The sequence below is a fragment of the Enhydra lutris genome, unplaced genomic scaffold (assembly GCF_002288905.1).
Source record: "Enhydra lutris kenyoni isolate GAN:26980312 unplaced genomic scaffold, ASM228890v2 scaffoldscaffold12, whole genome shotgun sequence".
NCBI classification, from domain to species: Eukaryota; Metazoa; Chordata; class Mammalia; order Carnivora; family Mustelidae; genus Enhydra; species Enhydra lutris.
Window position 1 is genome coordinate 32642806 of NW_019154096.1, and position 25626 is coordinate 32668431.

General features: G+C 52.6%; 1 protein-coding gene across 1 annotated transcript in view; it reads right to left on the bottom strand.

The window, feature by feature from the left end:
* The window catches only part of LOC111145305 (zinc finger CCHC-type containing 24), a 58309-nt gene extending 35821 nt beyond the window's left edge, over positions 1–22488 (bottom strand). Inside the window, exons 1-2 of the mRNA XM_022500143.1 lie at positions 22076–22488; positions 9869–10069 (exon numbers count right to left, since the gene is read on the bottom strand). Coding sequence (XP_022355851.1) covers positions 9869–10069; positions 22076–22321 — 447 coding nt within the window. The 5' untranslated portion in view covers positions 22322–22488. The remainder of the gene's footprint in view (positions 1–9868; positions 10070–22075) is intronic.
* Positions 22489–25626: the final 3138 nt, after the last annotated feature.

Genomic DNA, 25626 nt, shown 5'->3' on the forward strand with positions numbered 1-25626 from the left:
TCACCACCTGCTGTGGCCACATCTCCCCTCCTCGACTCAGGCACCCCACACGCCAGCAACGGCCAAGGGCTCGCGCTTCCCGGAAAGCATACCCTCATTATTTACACGCTTGCTTGGAAGACTTTCCCACCCCAGTTCTAGACTCCTCCTCTTGGAGGCTTCACAGGAAGCCCCAGGCCAAGGCAGTCCTTCGCTACGAACCTCAACCAGAGCCTGGCCACCCTGAACAGCCCGCAGTGTTTCTGTCTACCCCACTGAGAACAGGGATGGGGCCTTACAGAGCATTGGCCTGGCCCACAGAAGGAGCTCCGAGAGGGCTGGGAGCCTAGTGTGTTCTGGGCCCAGCTCTGTCCTGGACAGACTGTACATCCTGGGCACAGAGGTGGCCCCCACCACAAAATCCCATACCCACGCAGGCTCAAGTGCAGCTGGCTCAGAACAGAACGCTGCCACTCAGGTCTTCACAGCCTGTCATGCTGGGGCGCAGAAGCCAATGTGAGAAGCACAGGTGAGCCTGCAGGTGGGCTCTGCAGAGAGCAACCATGTCTCTCTCACAACCAGTTGGCATTCTCGCTGCCCCAGCCCACCCCGGTCTTCCTGACTGCACGAGGAGCCACAGACACCCTGGGGCTGGGCCAGGGCTCCAATCTTCCAGACACAACAGCTTGGCCAGGCCAGGTCTGCTATGGCCCCTACCCACATCATCCTCATCCCTCCTCATTTCCAGGAACCCATCTTTTTTTTTTTTTTTTTTAAGATTTTATTTATTTATTTGACAGACAGAGGTCACAAGTGGGCAGAGAGGGAAGCAGAGAGAGAGGGGAAGCAGGCTCCCCGCCGAGCAGAGAGCCCGATGCGGGGCTCAATCCCAGGACGCTGGGACCATGACCTGAACCAAAGGCAGAGGCCCCAACCCACTGAGCCACCCAGGTGCCCCTCCAGAAACCCATCTTTATAAAGAACCCTGACTAAAAATAAATAAAAAAAGAAAGAACCCTGACATTCTGAAAACGATTAATACACTGTATGTGAACTAACTTGAATTTAAATAATATAAAAAAAAATTAAAAATAAAGTAAAAAAATAAAGAACCCTGACTTTCTGAGAATGACAGTGGAGATCCAAGTCTGGATGTGAAGGCAGATCACAGAACCTAATTTTTAAAATATGGGCTCTGGGGATGCTTGGGTGGCTCAGTCGGTGGAACATCTGACTCTTGATTTAGGCTCAGGTCTTGGTCTCAGGGTCATGAGATTGAGCCCCAAGTCGGGCTCCATGCTCAGTGGGAATCTGCTTGAGATTCTCTCTCCCTCTTCCTCTGCCCCTCCTCAGCCCCTCTCTCTCTTAAAAAAATAAATAAAAAATAAAAAGCATAGGCTCTGGAATGAGGAAGGCCTACATTCCAATTCTATCTTTGCTGTTTTCTAACTACATGACCTTAGGCAAGTCACTTAACTTCTCTAGGCCTCAGTTTTATCATCTGGAAATTGACCTGATAGAGTTTTTCAGAAAATTAAATGAGTTAATGCATATTTCACACCTAGCTCAGTGGTCAACTCAGTGTGTACAGACTAGTATCACTGTTATTAATATTATTATTACCCTGGAACTCGACACCTGGCACAGGGTGGAGACAGCTGCAGACACGGGGTTTTCAAGAACTGAATGGTAGACATTCTTGACTACTGGACCTTCTAGGGCCAGTGCTGACATTGGCTGGAGATGGACTTTGGCCCAGGCACCACCTCACCCACAAAGAGGGGCTGCCCTTCAGCATCATTGGTAATTGGTTTCCAGCACCTTCTGCCTCTGCTTCAGGGGGCTCCCAGTCTTCCTGTAGTGCCCAATCCCCCTCACACTGCTCTCAGGACCTATGAGAAGCCCCATCAGTCCAATGACTGAACTCTGGACATTTCTCTCCACCCTTAAGTTTGGAAAAGAATCATTTAACAGAGTACAGGGCTCCTGTACACTCCGTAGTATGTTCTGGGCCCAGCTCTGTCCTGGACAGATTGTGCATCCCTGGCACAGAGGTGGCACCATGCCAAGCCCCCACCACAAACCCCCATACACATGCAGGCTCAAGTGCACCTGGCTCAGAATGGAACGCTGCCACTTGGGTCTTCATAGCCTGCCATGCTGGGGCACAGAAGCCAATGTGAGACGCACAGGTAAGCCTGGAGGTGAGCCCTGCAGAGAGCAACCATGCCTCTCTCACAGCCAGCTGGCATTCTTGCTGCCGCCAGAGCCGGCAGGCCCAACCTTCCTCAGCCTTCCTGACTGCACTGGGGGCTGCAGAGTGTCTCCCGGTTCCTGGGTGCCACTATCCAGGCTGTTGGCAGTGAATGCCTAGGGTTCCATTCTACCCCCAGTTAGATTTAAGATTTTAAAAGCACTTAGACCACTGAAAAATCATTCCACAAAAGGAGAGGAGAGAAAGGAGCAGAAAAAATATTTGAAGAAATAATGGTTGAAAACTTCCCAAATCCAATGAAAAATCTTAATTAACACATCCAAGCAGCTCAACAAAGTCCAAGTAGGATAAACACAATGAGATCCACAAATAGACACATCGTATTAACTGCAGAAAGTAAAACAAGGAGAAAATGCTGCTGCAAGCAGCAAGAGAAAAAGGACACATCCTTTACGATGGAATTGCAACAATATTAATAACTGACTTCTCATCAGATATGATGGTAGCCAGAGGGCAGGGGGTAACATTCAGTGTGCTCAAAGTTGCGGGGGGGACCATTAGCCAAGAATTCTATACCCTGCAAAGCTATCTTTAAGAAATGAAAATGAGGGGCTCCTGGGTGGCTCAGTGGTTAAAGCCTCTGCCTTCGGCTCGGGTCATGATCTCAGGGTCCTGGGATCGAGTCCCACATCGGGCTCTCTGCTCAGCAGGGATCCTGCCTCCTCCTCCTGTCTCTCTCTGCCTGCCTCTCTGCCTACTTGTGATCTGTCTGTCAAATTAAAAAAAAAAAAAAATTAAAAAAAAAAAAAGAAATGAAAATGAGATAAAGACATTCCCAGATAAACAAAAACACAGGATTTCATTGCTGGCACACCAACCTTTCAAGAAATGCTAAAGGAAGTTCTTCAGGCTGAAAGCAAGTGACCCCAGACATAATGCAAATACACATGGAGAAATAAGGAGCTCTGATAAGGTGGTTTTATAATTATAAAAGATAGCACAAATGAATTTTTTCTTTTCCTTTCTTCTTTTAGCTGATTTAAAAAGCAAGTGCATAAAACAGGACATATGTAACTGTACTATCGGGTCCTATAACATTTGGAAATGTAAGATATTTGCCAATAACAGCACAGAAGAGGCAGGTAGAAGCAAACCTGTCTTGGGTTAAGGAAATGATGCCAGGTGGTCACTTGAGTCCACAGGAACAAATGAAGAGAGCAACAAGCTGGAAATTAAAGGGCTAAGGTGACAAAAGTTATGGGCATACAATTGCTTTCTTTTCTTCTTCCAGCTTCTCTGAGACACATAAAATTACATAAAGTAATGATTATAAGTATTGTTGAATTTGCAACATACAAAGATATAATACATATAACGATAATGCCCCCAAAATCAGGAAAACAGAACAGAGCTATAAAGGAGTCGCATTTCTAGATCTCATTGGAATTAAGTCAGTATAAATCTAAAGCAGATTTTATATGTTAAGATATGTAAAATAAGCCCCAGGGCAGCTACTAAGGAAATAGCTTTTAAAAAGTAGAAAAAAATCATTAAAGAAATCAAAATGTCACATTAGAAAAGTATCACTTAATGCAAAAGAAAGCGGTACAGGAGGAACAGAGGAACAAAAAAGACATGAGTAATTCAGAAAACAAAAAGTGAAACAGCAGACCTAAATTCAACTGTATCAATAATTGCATATATCAAATGAGCATTAATAAAAGCATTAGCAATAATATGAATGGATCAAACAATCCAAACAAAAGGCAGGGATTGTTAATGTGAATAGAAAGTGAACCAAGATCCAACTACATGCTTCCTACAGGATACACAATTTAGATCTAAAGATATGAATAGACAGAAAGTAAAGTCAACAAAGACCTATCATGTACATAGTAACCATAAGGAAGCCAGCTATACTAGTATCAGACAAATTAGATTTTAAAACAAACAAAAATGTTACTAGAGATAAATGGGGACACCTTAGAACAATAAAAGGACCAATTCATTAGAAAACACAACAGTTACAACATCGATGTAGCTCACAAAGGAGTATCAAAATACACGTAGCAAAAGTTGGCAGAATCGAAGAAAAAATAGTTAATTGAACAATAATAGAGATTTCAACACTCCTACACTTACAACAATGGTTAGAAGAATGAGACAGAACATCAACAAGGGGACAGAAGACACCAACAACACTGTGAACCAACTAGACCCAACAGACACCTACAGAACCCTCCAACCACAGCAGAATTCATTCTTCTCAAGTGCCCATGAACCATCCTAAAGGACAGCCCAAATGCTATGAAACAAACCACGACAAACTTAGAAGCGCTAAAATAATACAAAGTGGAATGAAAGGAGAAATCATTTTTAAAACACATTTGGGAAACTCACAAATATGTGGATATGAAACAACACATTTCTAAATAACCAGTGGGTCACAGAAGAAGCCATAAGGTAAATCAGAAAATACTCTCTGATGAAGGAACGGGAAGAGACAACACACACAATTATAAGATGCAATTCAGAGGAAAATGTATACCTGTGAATATCTATATTAAAAATAGAAGAAAGATGTAGAACCATTAACCTAACTTTCCATCTCGAGAAACTGGACAAAGAAGAGCAAACTAAACCTAAAACAAGCTGAGGGAAGGAAACGATAAAGATTAGAATGAAGAATTGAAAGCAGAGACTCAAAGAGCTATCTGCACATGTTCATAGCAGTGGTGTTCGCAGTAGCCAAAAGGAGGAAGCAATCCAGTTATCCATTGACGGATAATTAGATTAACAAAATGTGGTCTACACACACACACACACACACACACACACACACACACACACACAGGAGTATTATTTGGCCTTAAAAAAGAAAGGAACTTTTGAAACTTGTTACAACATGAACAAACCTTGAGGACATTATGCTAAGTGAAATAAGCCAATCACAAAATGACAAATACTATGTAATTCCACTTCTACGGGGTCCTTAGAGTAATGAAATTCATAGCAACAGAAAGTAGAACGGTAGTTGCCAGCGGCTGGGGAAGGTAAGGGGGCTGTTGCTTAATGGGTACAGAGTTTCATACAAAAAAAGAGAGTTCTACAGATGGATGGATGGTGATGGTTGGTGGTGGATAGTGATAGTTGTCCAATACAGTGAATGTACAGTTGACCCTTAAACCATGTGGAGGCTGAGGTGCCAAGCTCTGGAGCAGTCAGAAATCTGTGTGTAGGGTGCCTGGGTGGCTCAGTGGGTTAAGCCTCTGCCTTCAGCTCAGGTCGTGATCTCGGGGTCCTGGGATCAAGTCCCACATCGGGCTCTCTGCTCCGCGGGGAGCCTGCCTCCTCTCTCTCTCTCTCTCTGCCTGCCTCTCTGCCAACTTGTGATCTCTCTCTGTCAAATAAATAAATAAAATCTTTAAAAAAAAAAAAAAAGAAGAAAGTGTTGTTTAAAAAAAAAAATCGGTGTGTAACTCTTGACTCCCCTAAAACTTAACTACTAATAGCCTTATCAATAACTTAAATAGTCAAGTAACCCATATTTTGCATGTTACATGTATTCTATACTATATAAATAAAGTTTGCTAGAGAAAGGAGAATGCTATTAAGAAAATCATGAAGAAGAGAAAATAGTTATTGTACTGTATTGTATTCACTGAAAAAAAAAATCCATGTATACATTCAAACCGATGTGGTTCAAGGGTCAACTGTTCTTAATACCACTAAATTATACATGAAAGAATAATTAAGATGGTAAATTTTATGTTCCATATATTTTACCATAATTTTTTAAAAGATTCGAGTGGAAATTAATGTAACAGAGAACAGAAAAATAGTACAGGAAGTCAACTAAACCAAAAGTTGTTCCTTTGAAAAGTTCAACAAAATGGACAAACCTTTAGCTAGATTGACCAAGGAAAAAAAGAGAGAAGACTCAAGTTATAAGAATCAGAAAGAAAAGAGGGGGACATTATAACTGACCTTGCAGAAACGAAAGTGATCGTAAGAGAACATTACAAACAACTCTATGCCACTACATTTGATAACTTAGATGAAACAGACAAATTCTACAAACACACAAACTACAGAAACTAACTCTAGAAGAAATAGAAAATCTGAATCTACCCACAAAAGAAAGCCCAAGTTCATATGGCTTCATGGGTGAATTCTACTAAACATTTAAAGAAGAAATTTTGTAAAGGTTTTATTTATTTATTTAAGAGAGAGAGAGAGAGAGAGAGAGAGCATGAGGGAGGCAGAGGGAGAAGCAAGCAGACTCCCCACTGAGCAGGAAGCCCTATGTGGGACTTGATCCCAGGACCCTGGGATCATGACCTGAGCCAAAGGCAGACTCTCAAGAGACTGAGCCACCCAGGTGCCCCTAAAGAAGAATTAATATTAATTCTTCACAAACTCTTATAGAAAATAGAACAGGATAGAACACTTCCCAAATCATGGAACTGATAAATGCTACTATGTGCATGAACCTTGAGAGCAATATAATAAGTGAAAAAAACCAGTGACAAAAGACCACATATTAGATGATTCTATCTATCTGAGATGTCCAGAACAGGCAAATGTATAGAGATAGAAAGTAGATTACGGGTTACTAGGAGTTGGGGAGCCAGCGGGTAGGGACAGCTAAAGCTTATGAGGTTTCTCTTTGAGGTGATAAAAGTGTTCTACAATTGGGGCACTTGGCTGGCTCAGTCAGTAGAGCATGCAACTCTTGATCTCAGGGTCATGAGTTCTAGCCCCACACGGGGTGTAGAGACTACTTCAATAAATAAAATCTTTTTAAAAAAATGTTCTATAATAGGTCATGGTAATGGTTGAGCAGCTCTGCATATACTAAAAGTCACTGACTTCTACACTTTAAATGGGTCAATTATATGGTATGTGGATTCTGTCTCACTAAAGGTGTTACCAAAACAAGCACTCCCACTCTACTTCTAAATATTCTATACACTGAGCTCATAATATTTCATTTGAAACAGAGGTTTCCAGGCTTATAAAGGCCTGTCTGCCCATTCCTTCATTCCAGAAGGCTTACACTGAGCGTCTGCTGTGTGTGGTATCTTGGTCCAGCAGGGGGATACAGAGATGAATCCAGCCCAGCACCTGCCCCTGGAGTTTGTGGTCAGGTGAGGGTGGAGAGCATCTAATTATATTCCAGCCTGCCAAAATCTCTAGTACCTTGCCAAATAGGCACACTCCCCATTGTTACCCAAAGGAGGAAAAAATATAATGCTAGCCAACATTTATTAAGTGCTTACTGTATGCCAGACACTGTGTTAAGTACTTTCCATGCATTACTTCCTTGGATCTTCACGTTACTCTGTTAGTACTCTCATTAGCTTTGTTTCACAGATGATGAACTGTGAACTCTACTCATGACTGGTAGAGGAGGTCCCTGGGCCTGCAGGAGTCTCTGATAGAATCAGGTATGAGGTAGAGCTCGAAGAGGGCCTCTACCAGCTCGAGAGGGAAACTGAGGCCCCAGAGGTCATGGGCATCTCAGCCTGGATTGGTATGGATGCTCAAGAAAGCAAAGAGCACTGAGGTCCCAAGCCTGGGGCTCTCATAGACACTCTGCCCTCTCTCCAGCACTTCAGCTCTCTGAGACTCTGTTTCTTCACCTGTAAAATGGGCCAGTATTCCTTCTGCAGAAGAGGTAAGAGCCCTGCACGAGTGCACTCGTTATGTAATCCATATAAAAGAATATAAAGGAAGAACCAGGGTTTGCACGGTGCTAGAAGTCGAGAGGCACTGAGGTCAGGGACCTTCTGTTCCCACATTTAGGAGAGCCCTGGCCCCTCTGGAAAGAGGGCTGGGCATGCACACACACACTTACCTGCACGCCTTCACCGTCCCTCCACTGCTGCCTCAACATCCCTTGCCTTTGGATACTGCTCACCCTTCTTCCAACAACCAGCCAAGCCCCCTCAATTTCTCCTTCTCCTTCTCCTGGAAGCTTTCCCAGACCTCCAGCTCAGCATGGCCCACCTCCTCGGAGCCCCAGGGGCCCCTGTTGGTGTCTGAATGTCACCTGCTGGCCGGGGTTGAAATTCCAGCACCTCCACAGACTGGCTCAATGATCCCGTGTGAGTGCTTAACTCACTCAAAGCATCACGTAACAAGAGGCTAATGAGAGACTTGACACGTCGGCTAATTGTGAGCCAGGGTTGCAGGCAGGAGACAATGAGGGAAGTTTCCAAGGTATGGTAAGTGACTGAAAGTCCCCTCGCAGAGGCTCAGCTGGGGAAGGTGCAAGGGGCTGCTGCCAGGGTGGGCCGGGGGCACATCCTTGAGGACCAACGGGATTCTGAGTCGCCTGCTTGCTCCTCATCCCGTCTGGAGAACCCCTGGGGAGGTACGGGTCTTACCCTGTGCTGGGACCTCCTCATCCCGAGGGCCCCCGGCTTCCTGCGTATACTGAGGGCGGACAGCGCCCACTGGAGTGGGGTCTGGAGAACAGCCATCAGTGGGCCAGCTCCCACACTCAGGGTCAGGGGTGGGCTTCTCTTGACCAAGGGTCGGAGGAGGCTGAGATCACCGGTATACACAGGTCCCGGGACTTCTACTAAAATGCAATTACAGGCTGGGCCTAAGACTGCATTTCTGACAAGCTCCCAGGCAGCTTTCCTGGCCATACTTCATGCAGCGAGGACCTAAAGCACGGCACAGCTATTCCTGAAAAGAGCCACAAGCAGCAAGCCCATCTCGGCCTCCATGCGTCCGGAGGCACCCAGCCCCACCCAGCCACACCCTGCGCTCCCACCATCTGGAGGGTAAGACTACATGGATTTTCTGAGTTTCCAGGATCCCATTTCCATTACATATGTAAAATAGAAGCAAAAAACACACATTACAAAAACATTAGAAATTTTGAAAAAATAATAGGGAAAAGAATCACGGATCCATCTCGTACTGTATTGTAAACGACCTTACCCTCTCTCCCCAGGCTGCCAGAGCCCAGTTGGCCAGAGTCAGGAGTCATTCTGCAAGTGGGATCTGCCCCCAGGAGCCCCAGCCCATCACAGCGAAGCACTGGGTGGGAGACGGGGCTGCTCCCCACACTCTCCATCGCCTGGCCCTCTTCCCACACTGAGAGAGAGGCCCAGCCTGCAGTGCCCAAGGCCTTCACCCAGACCTACCCTGTGGGGGGGGCACAAAGTCAGGGGCAAGGCCCTCTCCCCTCCCCCCTTACAGGCAGGAGACTGAGGAAACACTGCTGCGGAGGAGGGAGAGGTAGGGTCTGGGGGAGGGGGTGCACATCTGGATTCCTGGCCCAGAGCCCGCATTCTTTCCCTGTGAGTGTGAGGAGATGGGGTCTCTCTCGGGAGAGCTGCGAGGAGGCTGCTGGCCCCCGTCCTGCCCCACAGTAACAGGACCCACCCTGGCAGGAAGACTGGCAGAGATGTGAAGGCCCGGAACCTCATTTGGGGGCCCTCACCCGGATTGCTCACTAGCCAGGGCAGGCCCAGGCTGGGGCTCTGTCCCATCCATGCCAGCTGGTGCCTCAGAAATACCGGAGAGGAGGGGAAGGTGGAGACCAGAGGGCACAGGGCCACTTGTTGGTGGAAGGAGCCCTGGGGGCAGGGAGGTAGGGGAGGGGGGAGGTGGGGCCGCTCGGCCTGTTCTACCCAGAGAAGCGGGGCACCTTACCTGGGGGCAGTCCTTGATGTAGTGTCCTTTGTTGAAGCACAGGTGGCACAGGTAGTTGGGTGGGGGCCGCTTGCTGGGCTTGCGGGTCTCAGAGGTGAGGGTCAGGTCTGAGAAGTGCTCAGTGAGGGAGCTGAGGCCATCGGCGATGTTGTTGAGGGAGCCGTAGGGCGAGGCGCTCTTGTACACGCTGCTGCTCAGAGCCTGGGAGGAGGGACAGAGATGTGAGGGCTCCCCGGGCCTGGGCACGCTTGTTTGCAGCTATGGCCTCATGGGCACATGTCCACGGGCACATGCATGCACACTCGTGAATGCACACTCTCTAGCTGCCCGGGAGCTCTGGCCCCCTAGAGTCCCAGTTCATATCCTAACTCCTGCTGTGCATCCACAGGCAAGCCAGTGAACTGCTCTGGGCCCCTGGGGTCCTGTCTGGAAAACAGGAGTAATGAGAGCCACTTCCTATGGTTCCTAGGAGGCTCAAGTGAGGTCACTGTATCTCCCACCTGGCACTGAGGAACCACTCAGTAAGAAGTGAGGAGGAGGAGGACGGTTCTCATTAGTTCTTTACACATTCCCAGGAGGTAAGCAGGCATAGCAGAAAGCAACCTGTTGGATCTGGGGCTTTGCCATTTACTAGTGCTTTAAACAAGTCACTTATCGCTCAGCTGACTCAGTTTCCCCACCTTACAAGAAAGAGGGGCATCAGCGTACAGGATTGTTTCCATCGTACAGAAGAGAAGACTGAGGTTCAGCGCTCTGCCTGGTCTCCTGTGGCATGAGGGCTGTGCACACTGTGTCCGGGGAGCCCCGAGGCTGGCCCAGGCCTGCCCTCTGTGAGCCCAGGAGGAAGTGGCCCACCTCTCCCACCTCTCCCACCTCCAGCTGACAGGAACCAGATGTCTTGCCTGGCTTCAAAGCAGACGCGGCCCAGGCCCCCTCCTGGTGTATACAGCCTCTATTTATAGGAGTCACAGGCTCTGGGCAGCCAGGCACACTGGAATTTAGCAAAGGTGGGGCCTGTGGTGAGGTTGGCAGGGAACAGCCATGGTCCCCTTTTCCTGGGGCAAGGCCAAGGCTGTAAAGAGGCAGCTCCTCCAGGAGGGTCAACAACAAACCTGGGCACGGGCCTGGGCATCCTCTGGTCCCCGCTCAGGTGCTTAAGGATTCCAGGAGGGAACCACAGACCTTGGGGAGCCTTGGATCTAATGGGAAGACAGCCTTGTTCCTGGAAGTCCCCAGGCCTCTAGAGGAAGACAGCCCCTGAGAAGAGGTGGCCTCAGGCTCCCTTATGAAGACAGGGCAGATGGAGGCTCAGAGTGGGCACAGTCCCTCCTGTGGCCCTTCCGTATGGGCAGGGAGGGAAGGGAGCAGAGAGCAGGCCCCTGGAGATCAGGCACCCCTCCCCAAACCAGAACAGATGCCACCCCTCACACATGTATACCTCAGCCTCCCCACTTGTTCCGTTTCTGGGGGCCTGGCATTCCCTCCTAGAGGACACAGCCCACGCCATCTGGGGACCACCACTCTTCTTGGCTCCCTGGATACCCTGCTCTGTGGCCTGGGGCCAGTCCTTTCCCTCTCTGGGCTGTGGTTCCTGTTCCTGTAGGTTTAGACTGGAGCCTAGGAAAAAAGATGCAGGGACCACGTCCAAAAGGCATCCAGGCCAAACACCCAGTCAGTCAGCCTATGATGTCTGGGCATGGGACTCAAAGGCTCCTGAGGACCATCTCTGCTCTACCACTGTCCAGGGCTATCATGAAACCCAGGACCAGTGCAAAATACCACACCTTGCCTTCACTGTGAGGGTGATTATCCAGCTCTCAGATGAGCCGAGAGAGTGGTCCATCCTGAGAGGCAGAGGGTCTCCCATACCCGCAGGTGTGTGAGATGGTTCTGGACAACCAATGGTTCTGGACAAGGGGTGTGGAGAGGGGTCCAGTGTCCACAGGATTTGATCCCAGTCCCATCTACTAAGCAATTACAGTGTCCCAGGGGCTGGAAACTGTACACTTATTAAGACAGCCGACGCTCACCACAACCTGTGGTCCCATTTTACAGATGAGGCAAGTGTGTCCAACCTTGTACTGAGTGCCTTAAGAAACTTTGAACCAATACGGTTTTCTTGGCCCCACCTCAGACCTACCTACCAAAGTAGTCACCTGGCACCGAGAGCCTGGAGCCTATAGCTTTACTGTGGTAAGAAATTCATTACAGAGAATCGACCATTTTAGTTCTGTTTTTTAGCGTACGGTTCCGTGGCACTAAGTACATGCCCATGACTTTGCGACCACCAACCACTACCACCCACTTCCAGTACTTTTTCATCGTTCTAAACCGAAACTGTCTCCCCCTGACGCACTAACTCACTGCTCCCCCTTCCCCCAGCCCAGAACTCCCCAGGGCAGTCTGTCCAGAGGGCCCGGCTCTACCTGGCCTTTCCAAACACCCAGGTCTCTCCTTAGCTTGAGTGGAAGCTTCTCCTCACCCAAACAGGCCTGAGGGAGGGCAGCACCACCACAGCCTCCTGGAGAAAAGTTCATCCAGAAAAGAAACTCCCAACTCCAAATGGTGTGACTCACCCTCATGGCTGGGAAATGCAATTTCACAAATAACAGCCCTCTTCATTTTTTCCCCCCGTTCTCTCTTTTCTTTTTTCTTCTTCTTCTTCTTCTTTTTTTTTTTTTCTGTATAAGATTTAAGCAAGTTCACAGGAATTGGGACTGTTTTGGCAGCAAACTGTCAAGAGGAAGGGGAAGTCTGGTGGGTGCCAAAAAGTGCATTAATTACACCCTGAACAGCCTCTCCCCTGCCTTGTGGCCACACTGCCCTGCCCACGGGTGACCCCTCGGGCGTCCCTGGACAGCCAGAGGCCTCCGAACAGCCTGTCTTCTCCCCAGCAGCGGGACACCCGCACCCTCTACCTCACGAGGGTCACAGCTTCTGTCCTACGAGCAGCTTCGGGAAGAGAAGCGAGGTCAGAGCTTTCCTATTCACCGCCTCTGCCCGCCTCCCTCGGGTGCTCTGGCCTGTCCCTCCTGGTGGCTCCAGCTCCCTTCCCTCAGCCTCAATTTAAGACGACACCACCTTCAAGTGGAAAGGAAGGAGCAGAACAGCTGACCCAACTGCTCGCACATTCCAGATGGAGAAACTGAGGCCCAGAGAGGCCTGGGGCACAGACCAGGGCACACAGCCAGGCCTGAGGGCCATGAGTCCTGCTTGCCGGCTGGCTCAAAGGGCGGGTGGGGCAGCGAGCTGTTTCCTCTCCCAAGCCCCAAGGAACTCCGGCCACGGAGGTGAAAGGCAAGCTGCTCTCAGACCTTTCCCTGGCCGGCCCGCGGGGATGGGTCGGCACAGAGGCCAGGACACACCGTGTTCCCACCCCTCTGGCTGCGGAGGCAGGCCTGGCCTCGGGCTTCCCGTTTGTAAACTGAACCCGGAACAGGGAAGGAGGGCAACATGGATGACCTTCGCAGTCCCACTTTCTTAGGGTCCAGACACCAGCTACTGAAAGACCACCCCAGAGCCCAACATGCGGAGAGCCCTTGGTCACTCTGGGCACCTCCTTTCTGAGTCCTGCTGCCTATAGCTGGAGGGTGAGGCCCAGCAGGAGTGGCCCTTCATCAGGGAACCCCGAACTCCCTAACAGCCATGCTTCTCCTCCTGGTGTCCCATGGGGCACCTGCTCTTCCCCCCTCTAATTCTACACTGGCTGTCCCCCCAGGGTGCCCTGTGTCCATCCAACCTCCTCCAGGACCTGGCCTTCGATCTGGTCATACCTCTGGTGGTGTGGCCTTGAACCCATCCCTTCTTCTTACTCAGGCCTCAGATGCCCCTGCCTCCTCCAGGGGCCTCCTGGACCTCATGGCCATAGCCTTGTCTGTCAGGGCTAGGCTGGGTGGGGATCACCCCGTGACTCTGCTGCCCTTGACTGAAGGAGTTCTGAAGCCTCTTCATTTCCCCACAGGGCTGGACATATCAAAAGGCAAAAATTCTACAACATTCCGTCACCCCCAGAGCCCAGACCGTTTCTGCCATCCCTCATACCTACCACTGTCCTGGGTGCAAATCATCAAAGGCAGAGAAGGGTCTGGAAACCCTACTCAACAGATGAGGCGGTGAATGCCCTAACACCTTAAAGATTCAGGTTGGGGGGGTCTCTGAGTTGCCACAGACGAAGTGGAAGGCACTCTCACCCCAGATTAAGCCGCTATGGGCACTGGTTGAGGGCAGCCCCACTACTGTGGTGGATAGAAGCCACTGGGACCAAATCACCAGCCTGAAGGAAGAGACCACCTCTCTCTCCTCCCCACTCCCAGCAGCTGGCAGGAAGTGTGGGATCCTCATACCATATCTGGGGGACGGAGCATTGGACTCCTGCCCATTGCTGGAACTTCCCTGAGGCTCTGGCTTGGCTGTTGGGGAAAGTTAGAGGGGAAGATGCTGAAATCTATTCTCATCCTGCTTGTGTCTTAGACTTCACTGGATCCTTTCTCTTTCCTGATCTTTTTATACTTGCAAGAACACTATTTGGATGGGCATTATTGGGTCCATTTTACAGAGCTGGAAACTGGGGCTCAGAAAGGCTGAGTAACTTGCCCAAGATAAAACAGCCAGCATGTGGCTAAGGGAGACTCACACCCAGATCAGCCAGCCTGTTACAATTCATCTCCCACATGGCCTCCAGGTTTGGCTTCTCCTACAGTAAGGAGAGCCAAAGGAGAACACAGGGGTGGACCACTCTCCCTGGGCCTGTGACTTCATATCGCCAAGCCCCTCAGGCCTGGCAAGATGAGGCACCACCTTCTCTGTGCTGCATGAAGGGTCTGGGTTCTCGGGCTGGGGGTTCTGTAGAGGGACCTGGAGTGTGCAGGCCAAGACTTCCAGGGCTGACTCAAACTGCCATACGCTGTTGGCCCTCCCAGGATCAGAAGAGGGTCCAGAGGGAGGGGGGCAGACAGGGGTTAGGGCAAGTGCAGAGAAGCCTGCTCTAGGGAGAGGAAACCAGTGCAGAGAAGAGAGGAGAGGCAGCTGGCAGAGGTGGAAACATTCACAGAAAAGGACATAGCAGTGGGCAAGGCCATGACAAGGGGAGCATTTGAGGAAATGTGACCAGAGCAAAGGCTGAGTCTTGCCTGAAACCCGAGGCCAGAGATGGCTCTAAAGGGCGCATGGGGCGGGGGGTGACTCTCTGATCCTAGTTCCCAGCTCTTCTTTCATCAGCTGGACAACTCCTTTCTCAGCCCAAAATGTCACCCCACACCCCCTTCCAGACACACGGACACATGCACACACACGTGCACACACATACGCACCCACACCCTTCTCTTTAACACAAGAAACCATTCATTTCACAAATGGCTCCACCCATTCTCCAAGGGGATCTGCACTTCTTCTACCCCAGGGTCTGTCTGGGGCTCCAGCCCCCAGAGTCACACCCTTCCCCCATCCCCAGGAACAGGTGGATGTGTACTGCGCTCAGGGAGAGGAGACCACCCATTGGCTGATGGGAAAGTGAACTCGAATCTTGACTAAAGATTTCTCAGGTGTGGTCAGAGCGCAGCTTGGTTCCTGTGGGCCAGGAAGGTTGCAGGGCTAGCCATCACCAGAGGCAGCAACCCCTCGCCCAAGAATGCCCAAGGGCTCCACAGCCTTCTAGAGGCCCATTCAAACACAGTTCCCCGTACACAGCCAGAGCTCAATGAGAGATTCTAACTTAAATAAGCCGTCTGTGCCTTTTGGAGGTGGGGGGGAATGGGGAGAGAGAAATGAGGCAAAGACCCAGAGAGGGAGGAGCACAGTGGTGGCAGAACACACAGAGAAGTCCCAGGGAGAGCCTCCCTCCAGACTCCATCCCTCCAGCTCCTGCCCAGCTCACGGCTCACCTGACAGGTGCCCACAATTTCCAGCCGTATGCCCTCTGCCCAGCTAGAGCATAAGCACTGGGGACCAGCTGCCTCTCACTCTAGAATGTAGTCGTGGAATGAAAGCAGAAAGCATGAATTTGATAACCTAAGGGCTGAAAGGGACCCCAATATTCAGCCAGTCCAAGGGTACCACTGAGGTCTGCAGCCCCTACGGCAGGTGGCCTCAGTTTGGATCTGTTGTCGACACGGGGGGGGGGGGGGGGGGGGCCGGGGGCCCGGGGAAAGAAGGGGGAGGGGGGGGGGGGGGGGGGGGGGGGGGGGGGGGGGGCGGTGCCAGGAGCCCGTTGAAATAACGGCAAAGGTGTGTGTCTGTGTGTGCACGGATGCCTCTGCTCTGTGTGTGAGCACTGAGGAGAACTCTGGTGATATTCAGCTTCTCGAAGAGGTCCAGAGTCAAGAACCATGAACATACCTAAGTTTCTGCTGGAACACCTCTAGGGACAGGGCTTTCCTATCTCCCAAGTCAGCTCTTTTCCAATCAAGCAATCCATAAACATTTTGCCAGTGAGATAAAACAGGAGATAAGAAGCTGAGGAGGGAGCCCCTGGGTGGCTCAGTCGGTTAACTGGCTGCCTTAGGCTCAGGTCACGATCCTGGGATGGAGCCCCACATCGGGCTCCCTGCTCAGTGGGGAGCCTGTTTCTCCCTCTCCCTCTGCTGCTCTCCCTGCTTATGCTCACTCTCTATCTCTCCGTCAAATAAATAAATAAAATCTTTTTTTAAAAAGAGAGAGAGAGAGAGGCTGAAGAGATCATTCATGTTGTCACAAGTCACCCATCTACCTAACCACTTAGTACCTGAACACTGGTCAGTCCCAGGCACTGACCAGCAACAGCAGGTGGAAAAAGACAGGATTCCCACTCTCAGCTGTCAGTGCTGACAATGTAGACCGACCCACATACAGCGGATGCTCGTCCACAGTAGCAAATGCTACGACATGCCTCACCGGGAGCACGTCCCGCTCTTCTGCCACAGGCCGCGGACACTGGAAGGAGCTGAGCTTCCCCGTGGCAGCTGGGGAAGGCCTCTCAGAGAAGGGGCAGCCTCTCGTGCCAGATAGAAGTTGGACTCTGTCAGTTGTTGAGGGCAGGCAAGAGCACTTGAGGTGCAAGCAGCGGTCAGTGCAAAGCTTAGTGCCTTCTCAAAGCTTCACAGTATAGAGGAGGACAGAATAAAAGAGGATGCTCCAGCACACCCACAGCCACACGACACAGACCAAGCCTCCTGAGACCTCAGCTGGAGCCCCAGTCCTGCCACTGATGCCCCGACTGTATCGTCCTCCTCTTGAAGAGCCTTAGTTTCCCCACCTGGACAATGGGGACGCTGCACACCGAATGCGCTATGAGAGAAAAGTGCCAGCAAGTGCTCGTGCCCATCCTCTGACTCCCCCCAGCCAGGCCATCCTGGGACTTCCATCCCAGGGAGCCCCACGCCCGGTCTCTGCGGAGGGGCTGGAGCCATGGGTACGACTGAGGTACGGACACAGCGCGACGGCTGGGACCCGTGATGAATGGACCAGTGCCCACCACTCCTCAAAACGTCTGAGACTGGGGGCAACACATCAGAGGCCCCAGAGCTTGACAGAATATTCCTGGTGATTGCCTGCCTTGCGCTGGGGCCCCCGAGAACAATCCAGGCAACAGCCAGCACAATGAGCCACAGAGCCAGTTCTAGCTGGAATATGGAGGCATTCTAGATGTAGCCCGGCCACCGACTCGCTGAGGGTGACTTGCCAGGCCTGCTTTCTCTTCTAGAAAGAGATGAAGAAAGAGATGCCAAGAAGAAAGCCCTACCCAAGAGTAAGGGACCATGACTTGGGGCCGCCTTCTCTGCAAGGAGCCCCTTTAGGCGCTGACAGAGCCTGGCTCACTGCCACTGCTCATTACAAATTACTAATCCTGCCTGCTCTCTTCCCTCCTACCTGACTCAGAAGGTCCACAAGGTGTGGCCTCCCCTCTGAGTCCTGGCCTGCCCAGTCAACTTACTTTGACGGAGGGAGGATAGGGCCACCTCAGCCTACAGGCCCTCGAGTGACGGCCCTCCTTGCCTGAGTCAGAGCTCAGCTTCCCAGGGCTGGCCAAAGGGGCCAGGCAGCCTCCCAGGCTCTGCTGGTCTGGAAGGCCCGTCCCTCCCGGGACCTGGCGCTGCCCCCTCCCCACCAACACACACGGACCACGAAAGTTGCTAGGAACGAACTCCAGCCCTGGAAGCCCACTCTCAGCCCCACTGAGGCAAACCTCCATCCTCACACGGGCTGGGGCTTCGTCTGCACCTGCACCCTGGTCAGGCAGCCTGGGCTCACCTGCACCTGTGGGCAGCACAGGCGACACACAAAACCTTCCCAGGACTGTCAACACCCAGGGGCCCTTGAAAGCAGGACACCTTAGTGGCGCCTCGAAGGTTCTAATAGCCCTCTCTGCAGAAGGGCTGAAGCCCTGTCCATAAAGCCTTGGGACACCCCTGCTGCCTTCAGTGGACAGGCTAGCGCTGCAAAGATGAGGGGGTCTGCAGTGCTGGGGTCGATAGCGCCAGGATTGGGGTGGGGCTGGGGAGAGGGCTTGAGTCAACAGCTCTTGGAAGAATGTCCTGAGGGTTGGAAGAGATGTGCCTTAACGGAGCCGTCCCTGGGCCTGGAGATGTTCAGAAGAATACTGTCAAACGTTCTATGCCAAAACATTCTCTGGTCAAATACTGATGGAAATGTGGGGCTGACGAGAGGGAAATAAATTTCTAGGCTGCGGGACTTCTCAGAGCCTTCACAGTGCTGGGGGGGGGGCGGAGGGGGCATTGTGTGTCTCCAAGGGAAGGACAGTCTTTTGCTTTCCAGACAGATTTGACCCCAAAGGCCTTCCCCCAGCCTCCACAAACCATGGTTTCACTGTAAAGCCACGTCTCTCTATCCCTGGAGGAAGAGGGAAAGATAACAGCCGCCCTTGGACTCTGACTTGGAGTGAGACAGCCATAGCTCCTCTTGAGGGAGTACAGACACAACGCAGGAGGGCTTCTGGGCATCCCTCTGAGGGGCCCAAGAGCTAATTCTCATTCTCACAATGAGGGGTATGTCTCCTTTTCTGGAGGTGGAGTCCCACAGCTCCTACGCTGCTGTGAATTTAAATTCCAAGCTAATCTTGGCAGGGAAGACCCCCACACCACCCAAACCCCCCACTCTCTCTAAAAGCAGCCTTCCTTGGTACCTAAGAGGAAAGTGAAGGGGCTCAGCCAAGAGCCCCCAGAGTCTCTCTTCAAAGACATGTAGTTGTTACCACAGATCAAGGGTTGAAACTGAAGCTCCCAGGGCCCATATTCTAGACCGAGGCCTTTAAAAAACTGCACAGAATGTCTGTCCCTGCTTTGGCCTGGCACCTTTACCACCAGCTGAGAAGCTGAAGAGCCCCCATGGGCGTCCAAGACACCTCCTGGTGTCGCTCCTGCCCTCGTACACAGACTCTGCCATCTCTCTGCTCCTGGGGCCAGTGTTCCACTCAGAACCCTTGGCTTATCTTCAGCTTCCAGAGCTGAGGTTCCAGGGGCACAATGAGCTTCTGTGCCCCCATGTCCTCAACCCCCCCGCCCAAATCCCAGCTGCATTCATGGTGTTTTGCTATTGTGGTGGGAGCAGCCTAGGGGTGGTGCGGGAGGGGGTGGGCTCTTGGCACCGGGACCCGCACAGACAGGCCGTGGTCAGCGGTCAGCATGCAAGTCACATCCGCAGGCACTGCCACCAGGCCTGCCAGGCCTTGTAGAGAATGGCGATGCTCCTGAGTCCCTGGGTCCCTTCACAGAGTCCCCTCCGGCCCACACATGATTTGCTTCTCCAACCAGCCCCTCGGTGCCATTCAGGTGGGGGGTATTTTTTCATGCCTTCTCAGCCAGTTGCTATTTCGGAGCCATATTAGGTCACTGGCTAAGCCCTAGACGCAGGAAAGCCCAGGAGCACAGCTGGGGCTCCAAGAGGCTTTAGGAGGCAAAGCGGGTGAGGGGTGAGAGCGAGTGAGTCGACAGCCCAGAAAGCCATCCAGAAGTCAGCCCGCACAGCCCTCCAGCCCCTCCAAGGAAGCCACTGGCCTGTCAGCGTAGGAGAAGCCCCTCTTACCTCCCCCAGCTCGGCCTGTCTGCTTGCGTATGTATCTCTCAAATCCCATCCATACCACCCTAAGGGGCAGCAGAGACTAAATTCAACGAATGTGTAAACTGAGGCAGAGGCAGAGACAGGGCGTTCCCCCAAAGTCAGGTCATAAGAGACTTTTTTCTACCATTGCTCTGCATAACCTTTATCAGCTCCTTTTACACTGGCCCTGCTCACAAAGGAAGCTGGGGTCAGCAGTAGCAAAGTGACCAGAGACAGGTTTCACTGAGATCCAACTGGGATCTCATGGAAATGTTAGACATTTCCAACAGAAGTCACCACTTCCTACTCCTACAGAAGACTTTGGATGGCCCCAAACTTCCAAGCCTCTCAGCAGAGACCCCCATTCAGGGAAGAAGGCAACCACTGGGTAGGAACTGGGGAAGGCTAGTAGAGGATGTTTAGGGACACCCCGCCCCACTCGACCTGTGAGGAGTGAGAGTTCATGGTCACACGGGTCATGGCCACTGTCCTCCTTGGGATTCCCACAGCACCCGCACGAAACTACCTACCACTCACGTTGTAACATCTTGTCTGTCTTCTCATCTGGGGCCCTCACTGATCTGTCCCTGCTTCCCCAAGGGCGCACATGGAACTCAACAAATGTTTGGTAAGATAACAACTAAAAAGACCCAGGCAGTGGGGAAACACCCAGAACCTGTACTCCAAAGTCGCCGGTCATTGGAGCCAGTTCCCTGAAGAGGTGGCAAGTCTCTTATAAGAGAGAGGATTCCCAGCCAAGAATAACTCCTCCCGTGGAGAGAGTCCTTTACAGTTTACAAAGAGCTTTGGTAGACAAATGCTTTCACTTGGCACCAAAGGGTGCCTCTCCAGACCCATCTCCCTGTGCTACGCCCAACGGACCCAACACAGGTCAACCAGTCCTTCTCTCAGCTCACGCGGTACTGGCCCACTTCTATGCCTCAGGTCAGCGTTTTATGTCCATATCCTCCTCTGGCAGAGTTGAACACATTATGGGACCAGAAAGGGAGACCCTCTGCCTTTCCCCTCTTATCCTAGCACACTCGCACATTCACAGGCCCTTGTCCCTGACTCATTCAGGACTCTGAGTCTCCTAAACCAAATGCCATGCTCAGGCCCAGAAGGAAAAGGAACCCTCAAGCGTGTCCTCTCCTCCACCCCTTCCCCCTGCACATTTGCAGGGAGAGCTGCCAGAAGACAGATGAGTGAAGGCCACAGAAGGGTATCTGCAATTCCCAAAAGAGACCAGAGTAGATGGGAGGGGAGGAGGAGGAGGAGTCCAGCTGAAAGGAGAGAGGAGTGGTATCTAGGAAAGCTCTGGAGAAGACCTCTGAAAAGGGGCTGGGAGGTCCTGGCAATCTGTGTATTTATCTGGCGAGGAAGACACGCTGCCCCTTCCACTTTGTAACCGAATCCACCCAACAGGCAGACTTTGCAAAGCAGCCAGCCCAGGTTTCTGGAGAAGGCACTGGGCAGCTGAAACCTCTCCCCCTGGCTAGCCCCCCTCCCAAGAGCTCAAGAGGATTTCCCTTTCATTTCCTTCCAGTCTGGGAGGGCGGGGGACAGCACAGTCTGTGGGGTCAAGCCCTCAAAAACCACTTCCTATGTGGCTGGGGGAGGGCAAACAGCTGGAGGATGTATCTGGGGGTCCCTGTGTAAGAACAGCAGGAAAAGCCCTGCTCTCCAGGGTGCCCTTCGGGTCAGCCACCACCGAGGTCGGAGGAGAAAAGATTTTAGGCCCCTACAGAGAAGCTCAGAGCAGAATCTGCACTCCCGGTCCCAGCGAGCGGTGGCCAAGAGGGGGATGGGGTTGGGCGTGGGAAGGACACTTGGAAGGGGCTCTCCGCCCTGGCCGCGCCCGGGCTGTGGGAGAGAATCCGGAGCCCCCCGCCCAGCCCGGGCTCCCCCCAGTTCGCTTCAACAGGGCGCTCCGAGCTGGGAGAGGGAGCAAGAGGGCCCCGCCCGCGCCTGAGCTGCTGGGAGCCGGGCTCAGCCGGGAGGTGACGCGCTCCCGGCGCCCCGGGGACATCGGGTGGCGAGTTTGGCAGAGCTGAACGAAGCCAAGCCAAGCAGGGCCGGGCAATACCGAGCCGGGCCGGGCCAGGCCAGGAAGAGCCAGGCCGATAGGAAAACGCCCGGCGCGGTCGACGGAGGGCGGGGGCGCGCGGGGGCACCCACCTCTCCGCGTTGCAGCTGGAAGAAGCTGTTGAGATAGCTGGAGTGCAGGGGCGAGCCCAGCTGCTCCGGGCGGCCCTTTCCGAAGGCCAGTTCTGGGGGCGCGGCGCCTGCGGGCGGTTCGGGCCGAAAGGCATCGAAGGCGCTCGCCTGGTGCGTGTCCTGCAGCGACAGGTAGACCCAGTTGAGTAGCTGGGCGGGCTGGTACACCGAAGCGGCGCTCGTGTCGATGGCCGACAGCAGGCTCATTTTGCGGCGGCGGTGCCGGCCCCTCCCCGGCCGCCCGCTTGCGCCCCCCTCCCCCGCAGCGGAGGGGCGGGCACCGGGGAGCCTGCGCCCACTGCCCACCGCCCGAGCCCCGACGGCGATCGCCCAGTGCCGTGAGCCCTGCGCTCTGCCTGCAGCCGCCGCCGCCGCCGCCACCTCCCCCCGACTGCAGCCGCAGCGCGCGCGGGCGGAGGAAGGAGGCAGCGAAAGTTGGGCAGGAAACTTTTGGGCCCGCCCCCTCCGCACCGCCCGCCCCGCCCCGCCCCGCCCCGCGATCCGCTATCTGCCTCAGTGCTGACCCCTTCGGCAGCCGCTCCCGGGGCGGGCTCCAAATAGACCACGCCCCTTACACACTGTCCTCGCCTTCCATTGGCCGTATCATTGAATATGGAGTAGGGGGCGTGGCGAGCGAGGAATTAGGGCTCATCTGTGCTTGCCGCGGTCTGCTGGCCTGCCCATGGGGCGGGCCCCTTCCAGGCCCTACCCCACCCCCAACCCGCCCATCCGCCCTACTCCCCGAGCCTGCGGGAGCTCAGGACAGCCCCGGCCTAATCAATCTGCTCTTGCTCTGCTTGGAGCTCTTCTGTCTCTCGTTCTTTCTAAATCCACTGCAATTATTTCATTTTCACTCGTTTCTCTTGCCGGATTTTTCTTCTTTTTTCATTCTCTCTCCGCTGTCTTTCAGATTAACCTCTCCTGGGTCCCTGTCTCTGTCCGGCTCGTTGTCTTCTTCTGTGGTTCTGTCTCTCTTAAGTGCGTGCGTGCGTGTGCGTGTGTGTGTGTGTGTGTGTGTGTGTCTTTTCTACTTCCGTCTAGTCTGATGTGTTTCTCTGCCTCTCCTCCTCCCCTCCCAGACACACGCGTGCACACACACACACACGCCTCCCTCCCTCCCTCCTCTCGCTATCACCGTAGTACCCTCCCCCTCCCACTTAATTCCTTCCATCTGCGGAATCGCTTTGCGGGCCGGCTCCGCCGAGGGGGGCCCGGGTTCCTGCCCCAGGAAGGACTCCCCGCCTTCTTCCCTCGCCTTCCCCCCTCCCCCTCTCCCTTCTTCTATTTCTGCTCTGGGCCGGCCTTTTCCTCCGCCCAGACCCCCGGCCCCAGCCGAACCCGGTGCTTCGGCGGGCCGCCAGGACCCCAGATGGGACACGGGGAGCTCGGGAAGACGACTGTCACCCACCTTCCAGAACGACCCAGCTACTCCAAGTGTGCTTGGGGGAAACCTCCGCCCCCGTCCCCTCCTCGGCCTGACACATCCCGAAGCCCAGGGCCTTCACCCTCTCAGTCTGGTGTAGTCAGTCATCCCACGCCTGCGCTAAGCCATCGCAGCTAACTAAAGGCGAGGTGTTTGAAGGGGACGTAGTCACCTCTCCCACCGCACCCCTGGCTCTGGAGCCATTCCACCGGGCGTTCAAGTGCCAAGTTGGCAACCTTCCAGCTCAGTGACCTCCGCATGGCGCCTAACCTCAGCGAACAAGCCTATTTTCTCCTCTGTAAAATGGGGATGGTCACCATCCTTCCTCTAGGGATGTTTATGAGCTGACCAGTTTGAGTTTGGTAAGCAGAAGACATTCCATAAAAGTCAACTCTCCACCACCCCCTTCACAAGGATTTCTCTTACTACCTACGCAGAGAGCATCTGTGGGGTTTTGGACCTGAATGGGCTTCAGGGATGTGTCCCTCTTTCCCACCATATCACCAACCAGGAGCCCCTTTGATGATTTTGTCTCAGATCATTCAATGATGTCAAAGATTTTGTCTATCAAACAATCTGTGATTATTAATACAGATGATAGTACATATCCCAGGTTTATTTTAATCTATGTTTCTTTATCAGAGACCTATCCCTTTACATTTTAAATCATGTTCAGTCTATTTGTTTAAGCAGAAGGTACACTTTTTTAAAGAAATAAATGTCATAACTCCTGGAAATATTTGGAGTCATCTCTGGAACTCTACTACTATCTTTAAGGTTCCAAGATGGGAGGAAGGGGAATAGGATTTGAAACCACCGATTTAGACTTTCCCTGGACATTTTAGAGAAAACTGCTGTTCAGAGAGGGGGCATCTTCCAGTTGCACAAGCAGGCAGCTGGGGAGCACAGAGGAGACCCTGAGGCACCGAGGCCCAGCCCTGAGCTCTCCGTCTCTGGCCCCCACTCTCCTTCTGGGTGAAGGGAGTCCTGTTACGTTGTAGTGCTGGCATTTTTTCCCCAGTGTGGGTCACACATTCATACTGTTTCACAGGCTGGGCAGGTCCCACCAGGTATAAGGCAATAAATGGGAAGTAGTGAAGTAGCCTCATGGAGAAGGGCTAGCTACTCAAAACCTTTCTGTCATGGTTCTCAGCCTGAAACTCTGAGTCTGTCACCAGCCTAGAGAGACATCTGCTCGGGGGCTCCCTGCTCTTCAGTGATTTGATGCTGTGAGGGCTCTTGTCATACCTGGCAACCATGCTGGTGGCCTCTGCCCCTTTTACCCCCACTCCACACCCACCCCTGCCCCATAGTTCCTACACAAGGCCTGCTGCATCGAAAGTAGATGATCCCCAAATGTTTGCTAGGTGGAGGGCTGGATGGAGGGTTGGAAGGGTGGCCAGTTTTCCTCCCCTTTGAAACCTGAATGGCTCCTCTGGTCTTGTACTTTGCTTCCTCCTCTTGCCCACAGCACACCTGCCCAACATGTGGGCTCTGTACCCTGTAAGTAATCAATAAGTGTGAACAACTGCTGGGTAGTTTGCCTGAGTAGCAGCTGGTTGCCGTGAGGTCAGCCCCTCGGCCTGTCCCAGAAGAGTCCCTGAAACAGCATGTCCTGTGGGATGGGAGGTGATGGGGGTAGATGGCCAGATAGGTATCAGGGGCCTGGGTACCAGGCTCAAAAGACCCACCCAGGCCCAAGCTCTGTGCCTCCCCTGTCCCCCTCATGTACACATCAAGAAGCCTTGCATTTGAATGTCAGAGGTCTTAGCCCAAGCCTTCACTTCAGAGAGAAGGAGGCACCATATTCCAGAGAAGGAAAGAGACTTGCCCAAGCTCAGCCAGGAAACCTAATGGCTAAGTTACCTTCTTGTAATCCACCCACATTCTCATTCCCCCCTCACTGGTCCCCATCTGGCAGTCTCCTGGTGTAGCATGGCCCCAGACACGCAGGTCAGAGGGTACTCCTGGGTGAGACTTAGGTCCCTATCTCCTTCCCTTTCTGGTAACTCTGTCCACCTTATGGTTTCCAGAATGGGACAATGGAGAGAAGATGGGATTTGGAGAGCAGAGACCTGGCCATGGGACC